This window comes from Lissotriton helveticus, chromosome 5_1 (assembly GCF_964261635.1).
Source record: "Lissotriton helveticus chromosome 5_1, aLisHel1.1, whole genome shotgun sequence".
NCBI classification, from domain to species: Eukaryota; Metazoa; Chordata; class Amphibia; order Caudata; family Salamandridae; genus Lissotriton; species Lissotriton helveticus.
Genome location: NC_136065.1, coordinates 2,104,649,705 through 2,104,677,405, shown reverse-complemented (window position 1 = coordinate 2,104,677,405; position 27,701 = coordinate 2,104,649,705). Strand labels below are relative to the sequence as shown.

The following is a 27,701-nucleotide window of genomic DNA, read 5'->3' as shown; positions in this document are numbered from 1 at the left end:
AGAATAAAAAAGGCTAACAGTTGAACTATGTGTCCTCAATAGAGGTTCCCTTCCAAACTAAGGGTCCTAATACAACGAGATAGTCTGTTTCACTTCCGACCAGCTGATTACAATATAGCTGGTTGGAATTTGAACCAGCCAGTCATTTCGGCTGGCTTCCTACGGGCTGAAGGAGCCCAGTCGGAACCAGCGTGTAATCCATATGGGCGCGTTTTACGCCGTCCAGATTATGATGCACAGTTTCCGGCAGGCTTTCCGACATGGAAAGACAGTCAGAAAGTGTGTTTGGGGGCCTCTAGCAGAGTCCCCTTTTCCTTGCATCCTGCGGTTGGGGGCCAAGGGGGCACTTATGGTGCCCCCCCCCCCTGTTAATCCCTGCACCTTGTGACAGGCACCAGGTGCCTTCCACGGGGTGCAGGGATTAGCACAATATCCCATTTCTCTACGGGAGCTTGTGTTATGGCCGGTTTACAGCAGTGACACATGTTTCCATACAAAAATGAAAAGTGATTGTAGGAAGCTGGCTCTGTATGTGGTATACCACTAAGTTGTTACACTGTGCGCGAGATTCCCCAGAAGGGCTTAATGTAAGCCCAAATGCTGTATTTGTGATAGTGTGACCGAGCAGCCTTAGGGCTAACACAGAGCAGTGTAAGATGTTTGTTACACACACAATGACTAATAAATACGCTTCTATCTAGATATATTTTAAGACCAAGATAATTGTAAAAAGATAAGTACGTTTTTCTGGAAAAATACTTTATACTTTGAAAAGTGGACAGTGCAATTTTCAAGCTTTGCAATGTTAACCTATGGGAGGAAAACAAGGATGCAGTTTTTGCAAGTAAGTACTTGACTTACAGATTCAGTCTTCGGGGGTCTTTGGTCAACACGAGGCAGGGTTCAAATCAATTCCAAGAGTGCACCACCAGTGGCACAGGGGCGGTCGGGTGCAGAGGTCAAGTTCGAGGTCAGGCGCCCAATGTTAACCAATGGAGACTGGGGTTACTCGAAGTCGCACTACTCACATGTAAGCAAAGCAGTCTCATGGGTCAAACTCCTGGAGTAAAGGCAAGTACAAGTGGGGGCGGGGGGGGCAAAAGGCAGCATCAAACTTACACTCTTAGTGGCATAGGGGCGGCAGAGTGCAGAATGCAAAAACAGCGTTGGTCGCCCAATGTTAACCAATGGGGGAGATCAGTCTTAAAGAAAGGCTGCAGACTCAGGCCTGGAGGCCAAGCGAAGAAAACCCACAGCTGTCCAGGTAAGTAGAGATGCTAGGAGACGCAGGAACACCGATGGTTGAGGTCCCCAAGTCCCAGGGACTTCGGGTGCAGGGGTGTCCTTAAGCGTTGGAAAACTCTTACCGGGTAGGTCACTGTCGGGGGGAGTCCTCAAGTTGAGGCAGCAGGCATTGAGGAGGAGTCTAGCAGGGGTCAGCCAATGGTGGACTCTGGCTCAGAAGCGCTGGGGAACCTTTGCAGGCCACGTGGTCGTCGGGTGCAGAGGTGGATCCAGAGGAGAGTTTGCGGTTCCTCTGGCAAAATTCTTTTTTTTTTGCAGATGGTTTCTTCTGGACAGGTCTGATGTCCACAGGAGATTAGGAGTCTTTCTTGTAGGAAGGTAGTCCTTCCAGGATTCTGGAGGTCACTGATCTGTGGGAAGAATTACTCTTCTTCAGCAGAATCTTTGAAGACTGCAGACAGGCTGGGGCCAAGTTAGTTGGCGTCTTCTGTCTGATTTCCGGGTCTGGGGCAACCACTTAAATACTAGATTTAGGAGTATTACAGGGGAGTGACAGGTAGGGACCATTTGGTTCCTCACCTGGGGTGTCCACACACACTATTATGGCACCCTCCTGTGGGAGGGGGCTTAGCACTAGCTTTGATTGGATAAATCCCACCAACTTCAAGATGGTGGGTACGGAAAAGTGCGCTTTACTTCGACTCCAGCACCTGTGGGGCGGGTGGGGGAAGAGTTGGCAAAGGGGGGCACACCTCCTATTCTTTCCAAGTTTTCCTGCTGGTTCTCCTGCCAAAAGTCGGGGATTGAACCAAATGGCGGCCATATGCTGTTAGAAGCAAAGGCTGGGGTTACATTACAAAGGCGGCAGGCCTTTGAAGCTTCCCTCTCGAGCACTGTGCCTAACCTAGGGAAGGAGGTGTGACACCTCTGCCTAGGAAGGGCTTGGTTTCTGGCATCAGATAACAGGGGCTCTCGACCCAGGGGTCCAGAAACATGACTGATGGTTGCAGACTGCCTAAAGCTAGTCAGGGACCACACCAGGGTTGGTAGGTTTTCAGGGGACACCTCTGAGGTGCCTACTGGGTACATATTTTAATAAATCCCACAATGGCAATACTGAGACCCCTATAGTCCACACAAAACGTAATCTCTTTCTTTCCACCTCTGGAGTGTCGTTTGGGGACTAAGACAACTGGGCTGGCCCAGGGGCTCTCTGAGGGTTCAATGACACCCAATTCCAGCATCTTGCTTACTTTAGCTTGGATGCTCTCTCTGGTATGATCGGACTGCCTGTAAATTCTGTTTTGACAGGTAGGCTGTCACTAATGTCCACATCATGGGTACACCAGCTAATCTAACCAGGGGTCGGGGAGAAGAGCTCAGCATGCTGATTCAGGACGTGTCTGCAATCAGCCTGGTGTTGGTCGGTGAGGGTGTCTGACAAGCCCACTCCATCAACAGACCCATCTTTGGGATTGCTGGAGAGGAGATCAGCGAGAGGTTCACACTCGGTTCCTGTCCCTCATCTGTGACCATGAGCATGGTCATATCAGTTCTGTCATAGTAGGCCTTTAGGCGGTTGACATGTATAACCCTTTTGGGATATTTGCAACTGCCAAGGTCCACCAAATAGGTGACCTCCCCTTTTCTTTCATGTACAGGGTAGGGCCCACTCCACTTATCCTGGAGGGCCCTAGGTGCCACAGGCTGCAATACCCATACAGTTTGCCTTAGTTTGAACTCATCTATGGCAGCCTTTTGGTCATACCACTGTTTCTGAAGCTCTTGGCTGGCCTGAAGGTTTTGGTTTGCTTTCTCCATCTACTCATACATCCTGGAGCAAAGGCCAAGCACGTAATCCAATATGTCTTGTTTTGGCTCTCTGAGAGGCTTTTCCCATCCTTCCGTCACAAGCCCCAGAGGAACCTTAACAGGATGCCCAAACAGAAGATCAAAGGGTGAGGAACCCACTTCCTTCTGTGCCAATTCCCTGTAGACAAAAAGCAGGAATGGAAGTAAGACATCCCATCTCCTGAATTTTTCAGGAAGTCCACAAATCATACCTTTTAATGTCTGGTTAAATCCTTCAACCAGGCTATTGGCTTGAGGGTGGTAGGGGGTAGTGACCTTGTAAGTCACTCCACACCCCTCCCAAATGTGTTTTAAGTAAGCAGACATGAGGTTTGTAAATCTGTCTGATACCACCTCCTTATGGAAGCCAACCCTGGTAAAAAATACAGAGGAGGGCCTTGGCCACTGCAGGGGCAGTGGTTGACTTAAGGAGAATAGCTTTTAGATACCTGGTGGCATGATCCACTACTACCAGAATATATCTGTTCCCTGAGGCTATTTGAGGGTCTAGGGGGACAACAATGTTGACCCCTACCCTTTTAAAGATTACCTCAACCATTGGAAGTGGAATTAAGGGGGCCTTTAGGTGGCATCCTTGCTTACCACTGGCTTGGCAGGAGACACATGACTGACAAAAGTCATTCACCTTCTGGGACATCCCTGGCCAGTAGAGGTGACCGACTAATCTACTCCATGTTTTATCCTGACCAAGCAGGGATGTGGAATTCCTATAGCCAGACGCCCAGGACATATTGTTTGGAGTCAAGGGCAACAAGTTTTCTTGTGTATTTTGTCTTTAGGACTAGTAGGCCCAACCCCCTGCAGCACAAGCCCTTAGGCTACCAGTTTGCAGTACCACATTATGGATCGGGGAAGAGCACTGTCTGCAATTAAGGTAATATTTATGCCCATATGTTAATGCTGTTCAAACTTGTATCCATGGTTCTTTAATTGAAAGCCTTCATTATTAGGGTGAGCGATCTAAGTAAATGTTGTAAGCTCTGACACTACTGACAGTAGTTCCAGTATAAAAATGTGTACATATGTTTTCACAGTTTAGCAATATGAGGCCATGTATAATGCTCCCAGAAGGCTCTCTGATTTGATGCAAATATTTGCAGAAGCTTGAAAGCATGATTGACGATTCTTTGCTTTTAAAAGAAAAATGAAAGCAGGAAAAAAACATTTTTCTAAACTACTCTAAAATTTCAGGTAGCGTTTCTTTGCAGCATCATTTAGTAACAGATGCATGCTAGTATTTCCCGAAAATAGTCATAATGGAAAATCAATGTAACCAGTTTCAATAAGATTATGGAAACAAAAATAAACAAGCATTGGCAAAGCCAGTAGATCTGAAATTGGTGGTCAGCTTTTTAGTTTTGTCAATATGTAACTTGTTTTGGAATGGTTTTTGTAAAGCCTTATTGGTATGTGGGCTGGCGGGTCCTCACCATTATAACAAACATTGACAAAAGCAAAAAAAAAATTTGGTCTAAAAAGCATACACTGCCACAGTATTTGCTTGTACTGAACAAAACTACTTTGTGTGCCGATATGCTCCTTGTGTGCTCCTTGTGAAAGAGCAGAATGCTGTCACTCACAGTGAAGCCAGCCGATACAGAGAGAGAGACAGAATTTTAATAAACACAAAAGGTCACGGTCAACGCCAGACCAAATGAATGGCCTAATTATAAAAGAAAGTCTCAAATGTCCACCCACAGTATATGTCCTTGCATGAAGTGCAGCTATTCAGCTTTCGTGAATCCCCAAGAATTTACAGAAGTAGGACAAGAAATAGTACTCCTAGAAAATAAAATATCAGAGGACTGCATGTTAGCATAAACATTTATGCATATGTAGATTTGCTCATGCGAAAATCTGAGTGTTTGCAAATTCACTTTCCCTCTAACCACTTTTTCCCAATTATGGAAGGAGATTTACGTCTGCCATTGTCAGGAGTTTCCAACATTTCTCAGTATGGGAAAATATTAGAGAAAGGTTGTTGAAAACCCTTAAAACATGCAAGTTAGTAGGTTTGCAAGGACTCAAAAGGGCATTCTAACCCTACAACTATTGTTTACCACTACCTTCAGCTCCAGTATGTAGATCTGCGGAAACGTGGCAACATAAGGGGATTGCAAGTATTCAAACACTACTATGGTAGGAGTCCTGGCATAATCAGAGAGGCTATATCAGAGCTCTTATATAATGAGAGAGCTGCCATAATTGGTCGCTGCATTACATGGCACCAAAGGGGCAAGTGGATATTGTTACAGGACAAGTAGATTTATGAACCAACCTGTCCCATGGAAAAGTAGATATTTTATTAAATTCAACACCTCTGCGAAGGTACCCAGCTAGAGGTATATCTTGGGCCAAAGCGAAGAGAAATTCTCTAAATGTAGGAGGTACTACAACTCTCCTGGTTGCATCAGGTTTTAGGTCTCTGCCCTCAGTGTATAGGAGCCCATCTTCCCAATAGACCCTGTGGTTTCCACTGATATCACCCTTTTCCTGTGCAGCAGCTGACTGCCCCAGGCTTTCAAGAGTGGGACAGTTCAATGACGCAAATACAGTGGGAGATGAGACGCCTAAAAGTGCAGAATACATTTATGTATACATAAGTGAATTTGCCTGTTTACGTGTAAAGTTTGTGCTATAGCCATAAGCCCTCGTCGTGGACCTTCGAGTGGTTTGAAGGTGCAGACCAATGCCCAACAAATGTATCACTGATTCACTGACTGTGTCGACATGCACGAAAAGTATGTATTTATCTTGAGCTTGTTTAATAAAAAGATATTTTTTTTTAAAGGACAGTTTTCTTGTTCCTTACCCAGATCCTTCCTAGAGGGTCTCCCTGGGCCCAAGAGCTCTGCCATTTAAGGCCCAAGGTACTCAGGCTCAGTTTCCTCTAGGACTAACAGGTCCTCTTCCCGAGAAGAGGGGTCTGAGGTGAAATCTGTTTAGAAGCTGGTCCCCCAGTCTTCTTGCCTTTTCTCTTGGAGGGCTGGTCCACTCTTTCAGGGTCCAGCACCTCGTTTTCTCTCTGGGCTCTGCTCTGTGCTCTTGTTTTTACACAACCCCATTCTGGAAGCCCTAGCATTTTTGAATGGGTCCTCAGCTCAACTTCAGCCCAAGGGGAAGTCTCCAGATCATTTCCAAGCAGACAGTCTAAAGAGATGGTTTGGGACAAGACCACTTCCTTATGTCCAACTACTCCTCCCCTAGTCAAAAGATACCACAGCCACATGATGAATCTTTGTGACATTGACAGCACTGGTGACTGGATAGGTCCTTACAATCGGGTACTGATTTGAGAGAACCAGGTGCTGGGTCACCATGGTGACTCTAGCTCCAGTATCTCTCAGGGCCTCTACTATGGTACCATTAATCAAGGGGTGCTGCAGGTATTTTTGCATATTAGTGGGCCAGGCAGCACAGGATGAGTTTACCACTCCTTCAAAGACTAGAGTTCCCTTACTGGGATCCCATCTGGACATGAGCAACTGCATGTACTGCAGGTTGGGTAGAGGCATTTTTCTTATTTTTACAGTTAGGGTTTCCAGTGGGGTGATCCAATGACCTACAGTCATGACACCATGACACCAAGCCTTCTTGGGATCGCAGTTTTTACCCTGGTACCCACTCTTTGGCTGTGAAGAGTCTCTTGGTCCACCCTCCTGAGCAGATATTTGGGGGCCTGGAGAAGACTCTTTGTTTTTAGGGTACCATCTTTCCCATGGGGAGATTTTTAGCCTCTTCCTTTTGGTCTCCCCCACCAGTGGTAGTTTTGGTCACTCTTCTTGACCTAGTGATCTGACTTCTTCTCCAACGCAAGTGGACCTAGGACTACCAGGAATTGATGTAGCTTCTCTTGGTGAAAATTACTTAAATATGCCCCTTCATGATCAAATTGTAAAGCCCTTCAAAGTCATGTACACTGTTACCATCTAACCAACCTCTTAGTGATTTTACTGAGTAGTCTACAAAGTCTACAAAGGTCGTAATCTGGGTTTTTCGAGCGTCCCTGAATCTGGTCTCACTATTAAATCCAAAGCCCTCAATCAGGGTACCCTTCATGTTGTCATAGGATGTAGTCCCTTTCTAATTGAGTGTCAGGAGTCTATCTCTTCTCTTCCCTGAGAACATTTCCCACAGGATAGCACTTCACAGCTCCCTGTGGACCTGTCTGCCAAGACAGGCTCTCTCTCAAATGCAATGAGCCGCTTATTGAGATCATCACCCTCAACGAATTTTGGGACAATCCCTTTGGGGATTTTAGAGTCAAAAGATTCAATTAGCTGCCTATTTATTATTGTGCTATCACCAGAGTGGTGTCCAAGGCCCATCTCAGCTCTTTCTTTTTCTATGGCCAAGCGTTTAGCTCCTAAAGTTATCATCTTGGCCAGCTTCTGAAGATCTGCATGTCGAGTGTGTACTACATCTGGGACACTGCTGGGGTCACTCTCAGTAGTGTCACTATCTGAGGGGGTAGTGTTGGAGTCAGCCTCCTCTTCCTTCACCTTTTGGGATTCATCATCCTCTTCCCCAGTGGGGTAAGTTTCACTTGCCAGGGCCTTGTCATTTTCTGCAAGCAACTGCTGCTGATGAGCACAGGTCTTTGAGTTGCTGAACTCTCATATGTGAATAGGGGCCCAGGTTGTGCTCCTGGGAGGACCCTGCTTTCTCAGACATGGTTTTTAAAGTAGTTAGGGTCTTAGAGACTTAGAAAAATGCTAAGGCCTAACTTACTTTACAGACTTTTAATTTCTAAACAGAGACAGACTTAACCAAGGCCCTAACACTAGTTTAAATACATTTGGGAGAAAAAAAATGAAAATGTAAAAAATATTTTAACTAAAGACAATTTTGGATTTCCTCTTCTGAAAATCACTTATTATTCAAGTGTTACAACAAATGTCAAGTCTCGTACCTCACTGCTGCACCACCAATGTAGGAAGCTGGCTCTGTATATCGTATACCACTATGTGAATATACTGTGCACAGAGTCCAGAGATTCCCCCAAAGGTATACAGGGCTAATGTAAACCCAAAGTGCTCTATTTGTGGTGGGGTGGGCGAGCAGCAGCAGTAGGCCAAACACACAGGAGTGCAAGACATTTGTTATGCAGTGACTAATAAATGACAAGACTCAAAAAGGTGATCCATGCCAATTGTAGAAAAATAAGCTTTTTCAGGAAAAATACTTTATAGGAGTTTCAAGTCCATGTACTCTCTATGGCTTCCCTGGCAATAACAATATTAATGAATAGACCAATATTTTAGGGGTATAGCTGGTCTTGCAGCTATACCCACATGTGAGATATAGTGCACCCTGCCTTAAGAGCTTGAAAGGCCTGCTAGAGGGGTGACTTACCTATACCTTAGGCAGTGCTGGCTGGCATGGCACACAGGGAGTGTGCAATGTCAACCTTGTCGTTTTTCACTGCATAAAGGCATGTAAGCTGCAGTGGCATGGCCTTGGTGAGGCGTCTCTAGGTGATCCTCTTCAGTTCCCGTGCCCAAGGTACCAAGGGTACCATTTACTAAGAACTTACAGGGGACTAAAGTTGTCAATGGTGGTACAGGTTTAGGGAAGAAGCACTGGCAAGGGGAATCTCGTTGGCATGGACCCTGTGCACTACAATCGAAACCACATCATTTTCCAGGCAAAAAGTGGGGGTTAACCATGCCAAACGAGGCGCTCTCTCACAGTGATCATCTTCAAAGGTATAAGAAGAACCAACATGCCCTGTGCCTCAGGGTCAAAACCAACTCATGGTAACATTGGGAGGCTGCAGAGTGCAGCCTTCCAAATGTTATGAAGTCTGATAGTGGATCTCAACAAGCATATAAAAACATCTTATAGTCCTATTCTGTTTAAAACCTACTTAGTTTATTTTACCAGTTCTAGATGTGTATATAATATGCACATTCATCATGGCATAACATTGGATTTTTGTAGCAATCGTGCAAAGAAAAATCTGTTTTTCCACTAAAGACTAGGAGGTTTTTAAAATATATTTTACACCAATCTCTCCTACCAGAGGTGAAAAGGGATGAAACATTTAAGAGGTTGTTTATTTTGAAAGCTTTTTATCCGTGTTAACGTAGGGCAACCTTGTTTGATACTGATCTTGAAGATTTTTCTTGCCTTACAGATTGAGCCTATGAAATGTGAAGTTACAAGAAGACACTCCAGAGCAATTACCTGGATATGATGCTGGGAACTTTTTGGGTTTCACCAATATTTTTCTTTCACAAAACGGACTCATTTGTCTGTGAGAAGAAAATCTCTGCTTAAGAAGAAGAGGAAGGGGGTTAGGGGATATGGTCGATTGGTGAAGATGCAGACTGTGGATCGAAAAGGCTACAGTTCTAATTCCAGTTTACATTTCTTGTCCTAACTGTGTAATCCTGGGTAAACGGTTTCATACTATGAAACACTGCAAGCACTTTAAGGCACGCCATGTGCAAGATGGCTCAGTGAGTTAAACCCTTTCTTCCATCTGCTATGATTCGCCGGTGACAAATTTGAATACCAACATGGCCACCTCAGCCTCCCATCATTCTGATATTGATAAATTGGGTATAATTAAATTGGATGATAGTAACAGCTATTATTTAGTATGCTTAGAAATTGCAGAAGTGCAGCTGGACAAGCAGAGTTTGACGTATTTAACCCAACAACAGGAAGCACAAGAGGGGACAAGGGAGCATTGGATGCTGCTTTGTGCTGAAGCTAGGGGAAGCACTGTTTCAAGGAGGGGAACACAATGATGAACATTGTTCCATTGTTGGGGGCACAACCATGAAAAACCAAATTATTATAGGCATACAATGGAGAGGACAAACTAAGTACGTGTTTGCAGTCCTGCGTGGAAGCAGAAGAGAGGATATCACCAAAATAAACCAAGGACATTCACACCTTTAATTCATGCCTTTAATAAAATCCTGTTTTTCTTACCAAAAAAGAAGGGGAAATGCTACATTATTTAGTAACTCCACGCAAACACAGACACCAATCTGCAAAGATTTAGGAGATGATTAACCTTACAAATCAGCAGGGCACTGTTTTGAAAAAATAATGTAATCTTCATTTCTAATTGACACACTGTTGATCCTGATAATTATTGTAATGTCTCCCATATCAACTGTGCTGCCCCATTAACAAAACCCCTTTGAAGATGCACAATTTTATTTACATTTTTTTTATTTCATGATAAATATATAAGCTTTCACAGAGGTTTACCATCACACGATACAGTGAATAAAGACTGAGCAATTTTACTAAGTAAAAAAAAAAGTCTTGACATTTCTAAAGAAAAAAAACTATAAAAGAAATGTACTGTTTTTGTAGTAGATGAAGAGAATACTGCATGTGGGACAATTCACAACCGGTCCTGTAAAAACCAAGGTGTAATGTTATGATGCCTCTGAATAGTTAAAGTAAGACATAAAAAGTGGTTTACAGTCTGCTTTGCTCCGTGATATAATCTACCACTTATTATCAACAAGCCAATTTGCTCTGTCTCCAAATAAGGAAAGTTCACTGATTTAAAATATAAGTAAAAAAGTAAAATAACACTGCACCTCTAGCCATAGAGAGGTCAGTAGACAGAATTGTTTTTCTCCTAAAATAGTTGCATCACAAACCATAGCTAGTCTTTATTGAAATAGGGTGGAACCAAGCTAATATCTTTATGCTAATACTTACTCCTTTAAGTTGCACTTAAGCAGGCTTTGAGATGGAGGTGCCCTCATAACCCATATGCGCAAAATTATCTTCGCTGTTGCCAATCTAAGATACAAAACACTAGCATAGCCTTTATGTCCAGCTGAAGCTCCAGGTATATCGTATTACAAGGAAAGGCAACAGGCACCTACCCGACTGTGCTGGTAACAGAATGCTTCGAACACATCCACTCATAATAGCACTAAAGAACCCTAGCACCACGCACATGCCTGCTATGATCAGACCTTACTTACTGTTGACTGACCAAAAAGCTTTAGAAGAGAAAGTTATCTCCATAAAAGAGCAATGATGCATTTTTGTCTCTTAGAAGTACTTTAATATATATACTTCAATATATTACTTTTCCTTTTCTCCAGCATTGGATCTTTCAGATACGTGCCTGCTTGAATCCCCCAATCCAGTTATCAGGCGGGGAATCCCAGGTAACGTTAAATAGCAGTAGGCAGTGTTAAAATGGCCAACCGGGCAGTTTCGTAGCACATCACCTCCTCTGTAACAACCCAAATTTTAATCACAGGTGTGGAAGTGCTACGCTACTGTAGAGGCCACCATAGCTCAGATTTCTACTGCACATCATGTGTGAGGGAATCCACAAGAACAGCTGGCTTTAACCTCTCTTGATCTTACTAATGTCAATCTGACAATCTAAACATAAAGCATTAACATTCTGCTGTATCCCAACTGTAGTTAACTCAAGTAACAGGCACTGATCAGCAAGCATTAATACAGGCAGGTTTAACCTCCTTTTGTCGGGGAAGGTTTGAAAGGTGTTGATAATTGGAGTGGAATATGGGATGTGGGCTAGCAGGGAATGGAATTCAGTAGGTGCCGTGTTAGCACACTACAGTCACACCTGTGTTCGGATTCATGTACAACATAGTCACCTCAGTGAAGAAGCAAACTTTCTGCCAACTATCTTTGTTTGTGACAAGAACTGCAACACCATCAAAATTGGAATCCTGGAAAACCCAGCTCTGTTCCAGAAGGACCCTGGATCTGTGAGCCGAACAACGCAACATGTCCATTTTAAATATTTCACTACCATACATAAAGTGCCCTTTACAGGATTTTCTGTATACACAAGATGTTTGTTTAGTGTACACCTAGCTGAAAGGCAGCAGAGTGCTGTACAGGTCAAAGGCAAAAACACAGTCACTGTGCGAGAGGATGGGTAGCTGTTCTGTGGACTGTTACTGAATGATGCTGTAGTGTTCTTTAAAGAGGAGTGTCTTCAGCTCTTCCCAAAATTAAGGTAGTATAAACCTGTAACATGATCAACCTGGTACTAAGGGGGGGAAACAACCCGGGGGTGGGAAGAGTTACAAGAATAGTTAATTGTGAAGGCATTTCGCATTAGTAATGCTGACATAATTAAAATGATGGTTGATGGTGCCAAATGTTATACGTAAAACTTAATAAAAAGTTGTATTTTTTAAAACATGCTCGACCTGGTTGTGCAGCCTTACATTTTATCCCAAAGAAAATCATGTCATGCTTTGATCTGTCAAAAAGTCAGTGCAATGGATCACATAAATACACTTCTGCACCGTAACCCCATTCCACCTCTCTCACCTCCCCGACTCTATGCCTATTTTAGGTCACTGCAGTCCTTTGCCCTTTAGAAAAGTAGTGAAAAACAATCCACCTCTTGTAATGGGTCCTAGCACAATTTGTACAAGCACAACTCTACACTCTGCTTTACCCCTTTTCTGCCGTCTCATCCACCCCACTAAAACCCATTAAAGCTCTTGTTGTATGATCACCTGATGTTTTGTGGCAGCAGCACAGAATTCACTATTAAAAAATGTATGCTGCAATACTACGCCTTTGAACTAGAAGGCACGGTGACACCAACGACACTGTAATGGTGCAATATCTAAGTTGCTTAAATCAATTTTTAGGTCGAGCTTAGCAGCAGCACGCACTGCTCGCTCTGCAGAGCATGCAGTAGTTGAGTATGCGATGTAAGCCTCGCTCACTCTCCGCCCATACTTTTCATTGGCTGGTGTCATTGTCCTTGGTAAATGCTGGCTTCAGATTCATTGTGAGGCTTGTTAGTCCCGCCTTGTTACCGCCCTGTCTCCATTTGGTACCGCCCATGAGGACTCGATCTTTTACTGTGTCCCAGCTAGGGAGCTCTCATTACCAGTTCAGATAACTATTTACTTCATTAAGGGACACAGCATACACGGGGTGCCAGCTTCGGTGATGGTGGTCGCTTCCGAACCCAATTTGCATTTCTTTTTCTTTTTTTTTTAAAATTTCAAACTTTAATACGAGTGCGGCGCCCCCATCAGGGACACCGCGCTCGGTTTATTTTAAGAAATGTAATACCGAGCGCAGCACTCGCTTCAGGGACACCACGCTCGGTTTATTTTATCATTTTTAATAATGTAGTACAGAGCACGGGCGCCCGATTCAGGGACACCGCGCTCTGATTAATTTTTTTTTTAATTAACTTTAGTCACGAGCGTGGCACCCGCTTCAGGGAAACTGCGCTGTTCCTTTTTTTTTTTTTAAACTGGTTAACTCACAGGACGACCAGGGTTCTAATGGACATGTTAATGAGAGGCATTTGCCTCAGATCCCCTTCGGCATCAGGTCGTTGAGGGGACACCGCTCAGCCCTGATTACTTGCTTTCCACATCCCTTGACCCTGCCACTAACGCTCAGCATTTCCTTTTTGTTTCACATGAATCTGCTAGGGGAGATGCCGTCGTCGTGCTTTGTATTGCTTGGCATGCCCACTTCAAGCACTTCATGGCACTATAGTACGATAAAGGGTTACTATACTGATACAGTAGTTGCGTGAGCTACGCATTTCTTTCTGAACGTCAAGTTTAACCGGTAGACTAGAGGCTCGGACCCTGGCCATCCGATAGAGCCCTGATATACTGATTCCTTATATGCCCTAGAAATATTGCTATCTTTAAAGCCCCCACAAACTCGTGCACTCAAGTGGATGGTGCAACTTACATAGTGCTCTATTTTTCCACTCAAAAAGGAGGACGATTAAAACGCGACATGTTGTCCAAAGCACTGCAGTGGAAAATGGAGAATCGCAGTTCATGATATGAGATTTCGCCTGCCTGGGATGTAAACACAAAATATGTGGATAATTATTGGCGATATACTTTCTCTGACAAGGCAGCAGTAAATCTGGGTTTGCAAAGCCTGATGTCTTTGAGCCTGCCTCCCACCCAAAGGCACAGACGGCCACCTAAAGCTAAATATAAGGGCATAACCAATCAGAGCTGCCAATTTAAACATGGCCTGTAATCAAGGTGCGCGGCAGCTGGGATGCGGAGCTGCACGCACATGGATACCTTTATATAAGCAAAAAAAGAATGACTTGCAATTTCACTTCACAAAGTTCAGAACTTTACAAAAATAGCAATGGTTGCAGAGTCAATGGTGGTAAAACATTGAACTATGTGAAAATGCTTTATATCGCACCCGTAGCGGTGTCCTATTTACTCTAAAATTAAATGAACTGTATAGCACGCTGAAGAGTCCTAGGTGATGTGTAGTGCTATACAAATATATAAAAAATACATGAATAAAAATAATTTAAAATGCATTAAATTCAGATTAATGAATTATGGACTCCACCTGGCTGAATCTGCAAACTATAGACTAAAACCAAAGGACTCCCTCCAGTGCCCTCCCACCAGGTAAACTCATTGACAAGGCAGTTTGTCCCAGATCTCAACCTTCATAGAATAAAACAGGTTACAGTAAGATAGGCGGCATGGCTTCACACCTAAAAGAAGTACTGAATCAGCATAAATATATATCAGGGACAATATCAAGAACCCGGTTGACACCAATGAAGTTGACACTGTACTCAACCTGTCCTGAGCACATGGCACAGTAGATCACTAACTATTAGCCCAAACACTATATAACACTATGATCCACGCTGCAGTCTTCAACTGGATAAAAAGTTCTCACAACCTCTGTACAACTCTTCCCTTTCACCAGTTGAGTAGGGAAAGAGTCATCAATCGTTCCACTTTTGTCTGTTTCCCAAGCACCCCTGCCTCCCACTGGATCTTGAGAATATGCCAATGACTGCCAGACCATTTTAAACTGGAATGTCCCTCGGATGTCAAGACACAGGACTCAACAAATGCCTTATGGCAGTGGTACAATGGATGCTAGAGAAACATCTCAAAGTTTAAAACTGGACTACTCACCCATGGATATTGGCAAAATTATAACGCTAGTCCTCCTGGCCCTGATGCTGGGAAAGCAACCAATAATAACAAAATGTGGTATTGTGGAACTCCATGTAGAATGCTATGAATGCTGGTACCTGGCATGTTTTTTGTTTCAAACTTAGCGTCTCCCTCTCTTTAGATCTTGAGAGGACGGTTGTTCTGCCTGTAGGGTGAATTGAGCGCAGAGATACTCCTTCGGGAGTCAAGTCTAGCGCTATACAAGCCTATAAATAAATAAATAAATAAATAAATGTTGCTTGGGAAGCCAGGGGTTCTTTGAAAGGTGAGATAGAACTGTGTTCAATTGGTGAGCTGACTCGGTGAAGATAGGATGTGCTAGCTGGTTGAGGTGTTAAGGTTGTACTCAAATAAATCAACATCAGGAAACGTACTTTAGTGTGGTGCGTCCCTACTTCCACACAAGAGAAGGAACAAACCTTCTTGTAATCATTGTGTTGCATGGATTCTGCTCCTACACAGAACTGAGCACAGAGACTTAGGACCTTAGTGAATTAGGGTGTGCCAAACCTCACCGTAGTACCCAACATCCCCTACCAGACTAGCATCAGTGTCTCATTAGCTCTTAGTCCTATAGCCAAGAAACCAATGATTAGACAACCCAGAACATGCAACTTAGGTTACCTCAGGCAATATGGAAAACAAGAACACTCTTTCGTTATACTCTCATACCAGTCCAAAACAGGGAGTAAAAAAGAGACACGAGCAAGTTTGAAATATTTATTTCTAACGCCGTGTTCTCATGCGCAGCACCTTAGCTAATACAAGCAGACATATTATTAGAAACAAGATTGCCAGCATAGTTACTATTCCATAAAATACAATGGGAGAAAGCATGTTATAATGCTAAACGAAAACAGGTTAAATATATACCTATATTTCACCCTCCCTTGCTAGTAGGTTATTTTAGAACTAAAGAAGGTCTCTGTGGGATTACATAGGCGGCCCCATACCTCTGGTATTTAGCAGAAGTGGATCACATCAAAATCTGCACAAGCTCTCAGTATACGAATGTTCTCCAAGTGCGTGTGATCATGCCTACGCAGTGCATTATTAAACGCGCCAATATCAGAGGTGGCCACAGTTGCATATGTGTTATGTCTAGAACGTGCGCTGATCAATCAAAACAACCAGTGTTGAAATTAACCAGTGTTGAAATAACCTTGAAAGCCTCGGCACTCACTGTTCAGACTAAGCTTACCAAGCAAGGCTACTAATGTAGAAAAACATATTATTCTTGTGTGAAGCAAAACACTCTGCTAAACTCTAAACAATTAATAAAGTGTGTGCCGTGTGCAAAAGGCAGCAGAAAGGAAAAATGGTGTTTAAACTTCTAATAAGCTTATGTCAACTTAACACTGTGTTGATCTGAGCACGGACAACAAAGGGGCAAATTTGGAACGCAGAGTTCAAGTTCAAGAGTCAGATTGAAGTTCAAATTGCCACAGTGGAAAAACGGGAGCAAACTCCAAATTTAGAAACTACTTCAAATCAAGAATCACGTAAACGTGCACAGTGAAGTCAATGGGCCATGAAAAAAAATGAAGATGGCAATAATATTAAAAATTCCGATGTCCAACATGTAACGTTGGCCACGAAAGGGGTAGAAGAGGAAACGCATCTCATTCCAACAGTGTATATGCACAGTACGTTGCAACAGCCTCCAACAGGAAGTCATTGTTCTCATCTGCCAACATTTCAGCCATCCAATTCAGTAATGGGAAGGAACATACATGTTCCTCAATAACCGGAGCCTCTAGTACCATCAGAGGACAACTCGGGTTTTCTTCAATGTAACTGGGTGCCAAGAAGTCATGTGCCGCTGCAAAAACATTCCAATGTCCCAGGACTCCATGCATTGCTGCAAAGGCCATAATCCCGTCGCCAGAACAAAGCAATTCATGAGCAACTAAGGGGCTCATCAGTTGATCATAATCCGCGTTGGGAGACACCCTATTGCAGAGACACAAATCCAGAGCCCAGTCGAAATCGCAGCTCAGGCAATGAAAAACAGGCTGGACGCATGTGAAAAAGGAAAATCGAAACGATAATCCATAAACTGCACTCAATGTAGCAAGAGGCAGCGCTCCATAATAATCAATTCGGTTGCGGAGCAGCAACAGCCGGGGTAGATAGTCTTGTAACACAGGACGTGCATCCATTTTGAAATAAACAAAGCAACAGAAGCACTCCTGCTACCAAAGCGAGCATTAAGGGAAATCCACCAAACAGGCTGGAAAAAAAATTGAATGAACAAATGCCGGGAAGACACCAAATATAGTTTGAAAAGAAGTCACAAGTCCACTACTAACAACTTTAAAAAAGTGTGCCAGCCCCGTGGTGGAGGAAGCATTTAAGATAGTGTGAATTAATTCACCGAAATGCAAGGGAAAATCCGTATTTAATAAAGCATGCACCTCTGTGCGGGTGTTTGCCACGTGAAGGACAAATGTTTCACGAGCAGATGTGAGGGCGACTTCTTTCTGAGACAAAAGAGCTCTTATGCGACTCATCTTGTTGAACTCTGCTTTCAAGGTCGGAATAGACGGCCAGATGGAAACATCCAGCTTTCCATATGGAGGAGGAAACATTACGTGTTTACAACAAACTACACGTTTAGAGACTGTAACGACGCAAGGAATTCCAGCTACCATACCACAAATCATCATTATTTAAAAGTAAATAACTTCCGTTTGCTAGTAATGTGAATGTGGTTATGATAGCAGGTGTAGGTGTACCTTTCAAAACACAGGCTAAATTAGGCGCGTTGTGGTTGCAAGAGCCATACAATTGGATATTCCTACACACTGAGTGATCTGGTGTTGTTGTGCAATCCTCACCATTCAAATATACCTCTTTTCCCTCCCTCAGGCACCTATAAGTAAAAGGCAGTGACCAAGCTTCATGGAGATAAGTGGTGCCCAGAGGTTTATATCTGCCAATTGCATAGTACTTCATACAACTTTCGTACTTGAACAGAGGGAAAGGTAATGTTAATAACCCATGTACGAGCCACATAGCGGAATTTGTTACTGCCACAGAAAATGGAAAAGGTTCTAACTTTTCAATATGTAACATAGAAAAAATTGCATCTTTCATAGACATAAAACGTTGCTTATCAGTCAAGTTAAAAGGAGCAAACAAAGATGATGTGTTCATGTAGTGCCAAGGAACTTTTCCTGCCTTTAACGTTTGCAAAGTCCATGCAAATTGCATAATAGAACGCAATTGATTTTGACCATGGTACAAAACAGAGACGTCTTCCTGCACAATATCAACAATAGATTAAACAATATTATCCAAAGTGTAAATGTGTGAAGAAAGCGTGTTAATGCTGTTGTCTACAACTGCCAGCACCTTTTCTAAATCAGCTTGATCTATAGCTCTTAAGCGGGAAGCAGCCTCAATTTGGGACAGTTTCCATACTTCGTTGTAAATAGCATATATCCACCTTTTGGATCTGCTGGAAGCAGGGCCCTTGACACAATCATTTAGATCAACATCGTCAGTCAATTTAGACAAATGAAGCTTAACTGACACTAAAGTGGAGTGTTTGAGCCAATTCTGACATAACTTGCCCACAGAGTAGGTAGTCACAGAATGACCACTCTCAAAACAAGGATCCACCCTAACCTGTGTGTAGCCAGGGCTAAACCCAGAAACGATGTTGGCAGGAATCTGCACTTTTATGCCACAACTAACAACCATTAGGATCCAAACGGGATATGTTAAAAGTGGAATTTAGCAAAAGGGTCTGTAATTCCCTGATAGAAAAACTGGTATTATTATCCCAACCAGGTATTCTTCCAATTCTGGATAAGAAGGAGCATTACATTTTTTAGTAGTAGCCAATCCAAAGCACGTGGTTTGTGACATAGTAGAATTCAAAAACAACATATGGTTTGGGATGAGATATGCACGATGCAAAGCCTCAGTGCCTTGCACCTGCCAACTTTTAGAACCCCAAACAGATTTAAGATCAATAGTATCTTTCCACTGTTCATAGCCCCCAACAGCCAATTGGTCAAGAAAGGACTTGGAGTATAGCAATTTTGTGTGGGTAAGTCTAACTTTGGAACTGGATTTTTCAGTCATCTTAAAAATAAAATGCATTGGGATTTGACTGATTAAAATCAGTAAAATAGGTGAACCTCTTTAATAGAGAACTGGAGCTGCCTTGAACAGGAGCGGGGCAATGTTCCCATTGTGTATAATTAACCATATTCCTCCTGGTGTTTGCCTTATGCAGGTAATGATTGCCAAAGTGTTGATAACAAAACAAATCACCATAATTCGCCAAATTTAAATTTAAATCTTCAGCATCAAAAGCAGCATAATATTTCAAATCTGAAAACAAAGCCTCTACGGCTTGAACATCCCAATCATCAGAGCGAATATTCTGTTTAATAACATCCCCCAACAAAACTCTCAGGACATTCGGGACATTTATAACCTCTGTGGGACCATGGATTTGAAACCGAGCAGCATCCCATACAATCCCATCTAAGACGGGCCAAGCAGTAATGTTTACAAAAGTCAGATCCCACTTCAGTCTGTGTGGGGTGCCAATGTTCCATTAACATGTCGAATAGACGTTCTCTCTTCCACGTAGTGTCCGTTTACAAGACGGAAAAAATACACCACAAATACTATTGACATGAACAAAAAAAATTGAAAAAAGCATCAACCAAAGGTAGGTCCAAGGAGAAATCAAAAAATGTTTTTTAAACCATGTAGCAAAAACAGATATGTTTGAAAGGGACTTCGATGTGGTAGAGTTCGTGTCAAATGAATATCTGGACTCAGTTACCAAACGTGTTTGTAGATCAGGCATGGACAAGTCTGTGGGGTAAGTATACTCAGTATCATAAGATGATTATCAGGTGGGGTACTCAATAAAGGACTTGAAACAGCAGGCATCTCGATGGAAATGTCGGGCCTGGTGTTAGGAGCCGGAGCCAAAACAGAATGTCTCAGTATAGATGGACAAGAGACCGCAGGTGTCATACTAAGAAGAATCGGCCACTCTGTGTAATTTGACATTGTCAATGGAGATGTACCTCTTTTCCTTACGACCTGGAAGTGGAGGTAAAATGATTGTTCTTGTGCCCTGCACTCCAAGTACAGGAACTGGAGCTCGATATGAGGGACCAAAGCCTTTCTTGTTTTCGATCTTCTCTCGAACCATTTCTCCAACTCGGGGTAGCCAGCCAACTACCGGAATCTGCAACGCAGCATCTGATGTGGAGGGCAAGTGTTCCTTTGCAAGACTGTCTCTCGTCTCTTGTTGATTCTGTAAAACAAGACGGTCTCTCGTTTCTTGTAGATTCTGTAAAACATGACAATGTTCATCCACATCAAAGGGGGCAGCAGCCGCCTGGTCAAGACCTTCAAGGTCCGGGACGAACATTTTGATACCAAAGAGCTTTTCGTATGGGGTCCGCCCACCCAGAGACCTTCTAGGGAGATTATTAAGTGCACGCTGTACGCTATTGAGATAGGCTAGCCAGTTCCTGCCAGTGCCTATAACCCTGGCTGTCAAAGACTGCTTTAAATCTCGGTTTGTTTGTTCCACAACACTATTACCCTCAGGTCTGTATGGAGACGAAAACTTGACTTGGACCCCCAACTAACTCATGGCATCCTTGTACGCCTCAGAGGCGAACGCTGGACCCTGAACCGAATGGAAGGTGCCACAGGCAAAAATTCCCACAAAGACACGCAAGTCTCTTAGGACAGTTGGGGGCGCTGGAGGGCGCACACGCAGTATGGCCGCACTTACGTGAGGCTCCTGCTGGCTGGACCACTAATCCTTCAATTATCCTGAACAGCTGTGATGTAGAGCGGCTGTAACCTCGCCAAACCGAAGTACTAGGGACGCTGCACCCTCGGTGTGAGTTTGGGCTCGAACGAACGCTGTGTGCCCTGGCGCTGACCTGTCCAAGATCTGGCCGACGACCGCGCTACTGGGCGGTGGAAGTGTGGTGCGGCGTGGCTCATTGGACAAGACCGAGGCTTCAATAACGGCGCCTGGGCCGCACCGCACAACAAGCCAATGAGCAAAGGAATCGACAGCGGAAGGATCTGCAAGCTACAGCACCGCTGAGGTGCGAGGCGGGCTAAAGCACAAGAGAAGCCGATGGAGGAGGTCGGAGCCGTGAGTACAGCTGGGGAACCGGACTCGGCAGTGGTGCGCGGGGCTCGAAACGTTCGAGAGAAAGGCGGAGAATATTAACAGCTCGAGCGGCCTCAAGACATGTACAGAAGTGCTGAAATACCAGCGGGCGGCGAGTAGAGTGGTAAATAGATCGAGCGGCTAGACTTGGGACTGTGGGGGCCTGGACCACCCTGGAGCTGCAGGAGGCCGCGCAGAGCCGCCTATGCTCCCACTAAGAGATAGAGCTGCACAGCGCATAACGGCTTGACGGAGGGATTGAAGCAGCCATGCAGCAACGGCTGGTGCAGGAATTTATTCAATTTTTTTGCATAAAAAGAAGTAAACAGCTGCGGCAGGTGTGTGAGGGACGGGGTGACATCCCCCCCGGCAGTGGCGCGAAGATCGGCACGACGCCTGCGGAAGAGAAGGCGCCGTGACCCTGAGAAGGGGGCCCCCGATGAAACCATGAATGGTGGGTACTATCGTAATGATATGAAGTAGATTGAAGATCTGACACGCTCGCCGCAAGCTGGGTGAGCCGGTCATTTCACGAGCCCTGCCAGTGTAAAGCAGAGCGTATCAAGGATTGGCCGCTACAGCAGATCCCCGGAGGCCCCTGCTAAACAGGGTGCAGATTGCTAAGCACGTGTGCACTGCATAAACAACTGGATAAAAGTCAGGAGACTATAAGGTTGGGGAAGCGCCCAATCCCTGGTGCAGACTCGGCACTCGAAGGGGTAAGGCAGTGTGGCAAGTTGAAACGACATACCCTCACAGAAGCAGGGCACCGGGGGCAAAATGGGTAAACCAGATACCAGGCAGCCAAAACTAAGCTTTGACGCAGCCCAACTAATCGGCCAGGCTCATGCAAGATGGGCAGGATGATGAGGGCGGAGGGAGGCTCACCGGTGGCGCCAAATCACAAACTGCAGACATGCACAATATCCTTCAAGAAATGAGGCAAGGATTCGCAACAGTTGTTGACAAAGTAGATCATGTCTTTTAGAATGGATGCAATTGCGCACAAATTGGACGAGCATGAGGAACGTATTAAAGAGACTAAAAGACGAATATCGGATTCAGAGGACACGGCAGCCGGGCATACAGCACAGATTACGCGCATGGATAAACTACGGAGGGTTATAGCGGCAAAAAACGAAGATTTGTTAGCCCGAAGCAGGCGGAATAACATTCGTGTAATAGGTATTCCAGAGTCAACCAACACAGGCAGGATGGAGGACTACGTGGAGAAATTTTTATGGACAGCCATTTTGAACGGGCCCACCGATCCCTTGGTCCGCCGCGAACCCCTAGTAACCCTCCGAGACCCATCATTGCGCGCCTGCTGAATTATCGATATCGGGATGTGGCCTTCGAGCAGCAAGAACCAAGCAGTCTTTGAATTACGTACCACTAAGATACCTCATACAAAGTCCCAACACAACAAGTCACAATGACCCAACAACTCACATCACATATCAGTTCAATACCGTGACATGCCTCACACTGCAGTTACAATTTGCCAAACAACACATTATTTTAGACTTGTCCAGATACATATATCAGTCTCTCAACCCTGCCACAACACTTTATTGCATGAAGAAAATATAGTTTAACAGAAATTGTCATCAAAACCGCTCACCCAGATTAAGCACAACCACCCCCACAGAGAAGACTTCTTGAACACATACCACACGCATGCAGAAGGCACTAAAGCTATATAGTAGGCAAACCATGCCAATCAACAGGTGAAACGTTTCAGGCTCGACAATGTAATACTGCCTACAGCACTCTCGCCCGTCCCTACTTTACTCTGTAACGGCCCCTCCATATAAGTATTGTGATCTTTGCTGGTACGAAAACAATCTTGAATAAGACCGTGAAAAAAAACAACTATATAGGGAGGGGGTGGGGCCTTGTGTTGAGCAGCACCTAAGATGCACTTTCCTTGAACCATGACTCAGGATGTGATTAGTGTTTACATGTAAACATCCAACTGTGATTTCCACACAATTATAACGTAAGTGAGTTGGAACCTTTTACTGACCGAACCAATCGGGAGGCTCACCTTAAAATACCTGCCTTTGACGCGTGAATAGTATATCTGTTTTGGAAAATAACCAATCCTAGTCAAAGAAAAGGCAGTTATTTTAAGCTTTACCATTTTACTAATGTATTGCTTCCACTCTTCCATCTTGAAAATGATTTCGGACTGGTAAGGCCCCTCATCTCCCCACACAGAATGATGTGCTCATTGCATGTGCCAGGTGAACATTTATAAATGGCCTCTGGTAGAGCCAGGGACCGGTGTTTGGGTTTCAACCACTTTGGATAACTTTCCATGTGATTCCAATTGATCGGACACTGGCTGTTGGTGTATGATCCCACTTAGAAGTATCGTTGGTAGTTTTATTTCACTAGCAATGTTTTTTACATCAAGTTTGTCATCACACTACTTTAAAAAAAGTTTTAGCCAATGGCAATCGTGCAAGGACATCTCTGTCTTTTTTTGCTCACTGCACAACTCCAAAAAGGGAGAACCTCATACAAAACAGGCTTGTTCCATCTCCAACGGCAACAGGCCATTCAAAACTGCTAAAAAAAAACACCCCTGTGAATGACAACACAACAACCCTAGACCGGTTTGAGCTTAGTTGGATGTCATCAGTGAAGTGCAGCTTGGATCCTATGGCACAGTGAGCGCCTGCCCACATCTGGGAATACCCAGATACACATAGGGAATTACACTAAAGCAACACAAAGCGATGGTTGGAACACTTGCATATGAATCAGTCACAAGAAGTTGCTCAGAGGCCTCAAATATTCCATTGATCCCCCCTTGTTCTCTTAGAGAGGCGTAAGGACATTGAGAGGAGTGTAAAGAAGTCAGTGACGTTGGTTGTACCGCTCGGAAAGCACAGAGCGCTAATTACCACTCAGTATTTCGGAGTTATTCTGTCTTCAGTTCATGTAGGAACCTGGACATGTTCTGAGTTAATGCACGTGACGTAGACAGGGTAATTTCGAGAAAACCAAGCCGAAGATCCATGAAGACTTATTCGCACCACTATTTTGGAGTATGTGAAGCAGCGCTCTTTGACGTGATTTTACATGACTTTGTGAATAGCCTACAAAACACCTGAATGGCCAAGAAACGAAATATTCAAGAATTATACGAAATATTCAAGAACTATACTAATACAATTAACCCAAATATAAAGGACTGTGCCTTCTTTTCACTTTTACTGATATTTAGGGAGGTCACGATTCCGGGCCCAGGTGCGTAAATGCTTTTGTGGGTCGCCCCAATGAGTTGGGATGGTCCGCCGCAAGGAGAACCTGTCCGCGGTGTGAACCCCGCCCATTTGCTATCGACACAGCCATAGGGCCACCTTTCTCCAAGGTCAATTTATTGTGCACAGCAGGGCAGCAGCAGCCTCTTCTTTCACAGCACTCATACATTTGGAGTAGCACGGTGTTATTATGCAGCCGCGCCGGGATTCAGACGTGTGACCTTCTGCAGCAGACACATTAACACCGCTGAGATGTAGTACTCGGCAGATAAAGTGTTGCTCAATATCTTATGCAGGGCACAAGTCTTAACAAGCATTTGCAATGCAATAGTTCTCGTGTTTACTCGAATTTAAGCAATTGGCATTGTAAATGACAATGCCTTTTATTTATGTTTTAAAAATGAAAACAAAAATAAAAGGCATTGTTATTTGCAATGTCAATAGCTCAAACTCGCATAAATGCGAGACCTATTGCATTGCAAATGCTTGTTAACATATACACCCGATCACAAGACATCACCGTCATCTCCTACGTCGATGAAACCCAACTAATCGTCTCCCTGAAAGATCAAACAACCACCGCAAGAACTAACTTCACCAACTGCATGACAATGATAGCAGACTAGATGCGCACCAGCTGCCTCCAGCTCAACTTCAACAAGACCAAAGTACCGGTCTTTGACACTAAGACCTACCCACAGGACACCGTCTGGTGGCTTTCAGATATAAGACCAACCCCTACAGACCACACAAAAAATCTAAGGATCATCCTCCATGATAAGCTCAACATGACAACTCAAGTCAACGCAGTGTGCACCTCTTGCTTCCACATCCTACTCATGCTGCAAAATATCTTCAAATGATTGCCTCAGGACACCAAACGGACCGTCACGCAAGCACTTTTCACTAGCAGGCTGGACTACGGCAACGCTCTCTGCGCATAAATCTGCAAACATCTCCTATGTAGACTCCAGACCATCCAGAACACTGCTGCAAGACTCATATTCGGCCTCCCACATCTCTCTGCACCTCAGGAAGCTTCACTGGCTCCCCATTCACAAGCGCTGCTAATTCAAACTTCAAGCACACATGCTAAGCCCTACGCAACATAGGATCAGAAAACCTGAACAGCTGCATACACTTTCACCAACCAATCAGACACCTATGCTCTGCCTCACTCGCACAAATTCCCTGCACCCGCAAAAACAAAACTGGATGTCACTCGTTGTTCTACATCACACCCAGGACATGGAACGACCTCCCACAACACATCAGAGCCTCCTCCTCACTTCTTGAGATCCACAAGAAGCTAAAGTCCTGGCTTGTCATAGAAGCATATAAAAAAACTCCTGAGCCCCAATGTTCAATAAACCTCTCCTCAGTTTCAGTAATTTCAAGATATACAATGTCCTTTTGATCAGTTGTTATTTTATTCAGTTCATATTGCATCCATATGCATCCAAACAGGTCCAGAAAATGCAGTAGCCAACATGTGAATCGTCATTGTGGTTTCAGTCACCCCCGACGCCCTGAAGGATTACAAATAAGCAAATTGGACCATCCATAATCCAAATGTATAGTAAATACAAACAACCATCACCACTTCATCATTAGCACGGAGTTGTTATACCCCATTCATGTAATCCATTGTAAACATTACCAATAACAGAATGGAGTTAGTGCAACCTCTAAATTTGGTACGCATATCATGCATTCATATTTACAGATCCACAAGAAAGTGCAAGATCAAATCAAGAAAACAAATCACCAAAGTACAACATGCACGCAACCACCATTAAAAACAACAAAAAGTCCACTTTAACCCCGACTGGAACTCCTGAGGCAAAGTCAAATCAGTTAACAAGACAAGATATATAATGCCTCTTTGTATCAAGTAAACCAAATGCCGATAATCAAACCTATCATTCTCACTTGAACTCCTCTCAATAGTTGCTCATATCGTAACGACCGAATTCAGGATATATTGTGTTCCATTTTGCTTTGCGCTTACACACAATTTGGAGTTTGTTTATAGAGATGATGCGTTTGGGACACTTGCGTAATGTTGAAATAAAACGGCAGTTATGTAAAAAATGGTTTGTTGTTGGCCAAATGAGTTGCAAGTGTAATTGTTGATTTTACATTACACTTCCATGAGTGGGATACTTTCACAGATGAAATTCTCAGACTCTGCAACACAAAATAGGTGAGTAGTACCAATTTGAATACACGCTAAAGTGACAGTTTTACCTAATTGAAACGCAAAAACACTCACTATGATTTTGGCACTGTTGCAGAGTGATTTACCTATACATATCAATGTCTAATTACAATATGAGCAACTACAGAAATGAGTTTAGGTGAGAATAATGAGAGGTTTGATTATTAGCATTTGCTCAACATGATACAAAGAGGATTATTAATGAATGAATGAATGACAGGTATTTATAAAGCGCACGGCTACTTCGACATGAGTGTCCCAGCGCTAGTAGGTTCACAGGAAATAATTCTAATAAATATTTACCTACATCCTCGTGGCAAGAAGCAAGGTTCCCAGCAATTGAAAATAGAGCTCATAAAGTTATTAACTGCAGAGAATTCAAATAGCTTGATTGTCAGTGGCGACTTTAACCAGAACATGCTCAATAAAACGGCCACAGAAGTCAGTACCGACGAAGACCCATTTGCATTGGAACAATATTCTCAGGACAATTCCTCAGGAGGAAGAAGCACAAAAGCAGCGTAGCGACTTTTAGCTACACTTGAAGAACTTAATGGGAGATTCCCTGGGGATCGACCCCAAGCGGCAACATTTCATAGTACAACGACCAGTTCAACAATTGATTTTACCTTCCTCTCCGGTAATTTGTTTCAATCAACAATTGATTTTCATATCGGATTACTTGACTATAGTGATCACTTACCACAAGAAGTGACCCTAGAGGCCCTCACAATATTAAGTCCAGAACGGGCTATTGGGCATGAACTAGTTTACACAGGAAACAATAGGCGGTTAAAGTGCAGAACAGATGATCCTCCGGGCCTCCTCCTTCATGCCAAGCTAGTATTTTCCGAAGCCCAATAAGAAACCATCGACCCAATCGCCAGCTGGGAGATATTTGCAGAAACATTACGCAATAATATGGGAAAAAGACAGAG

General features: G+C 43.8%; 2 protein-coding genes across 4 annotated transcripts in view; one reads left to right on the top strand and one right to left on the bottom strand.

The window, feature by feature from the left end:
- Positions 1-10,380, top strand: part of STKLD1 (serine/threonine kinase like domain containing 1) — a 392,522-nt gene extending 382,142 nt beyond the window's left edge. Inside the window, exon 20 of the mRNA XM_078646124.1 lies at positions 9,257-10,380. Within this exon, the coding sequence (XP_078502250.1) occupies positions 9,257-9,261 (5 nt within the window). The 3' untranslated portion in view covers positions 9,262-10,380. The remainder of the gene's footprint in view (positions 1-9,256) is intronic.
- Positions 1-27,701, bottom strand: part of REXO4 (RNA exonuclease 4) — a 140,826-nt gene that overhangs the window by 34,400 nt on the left and 78,725 nt on the right. The gene's annotated exons all lie outside the window — the stretch shown is intronic.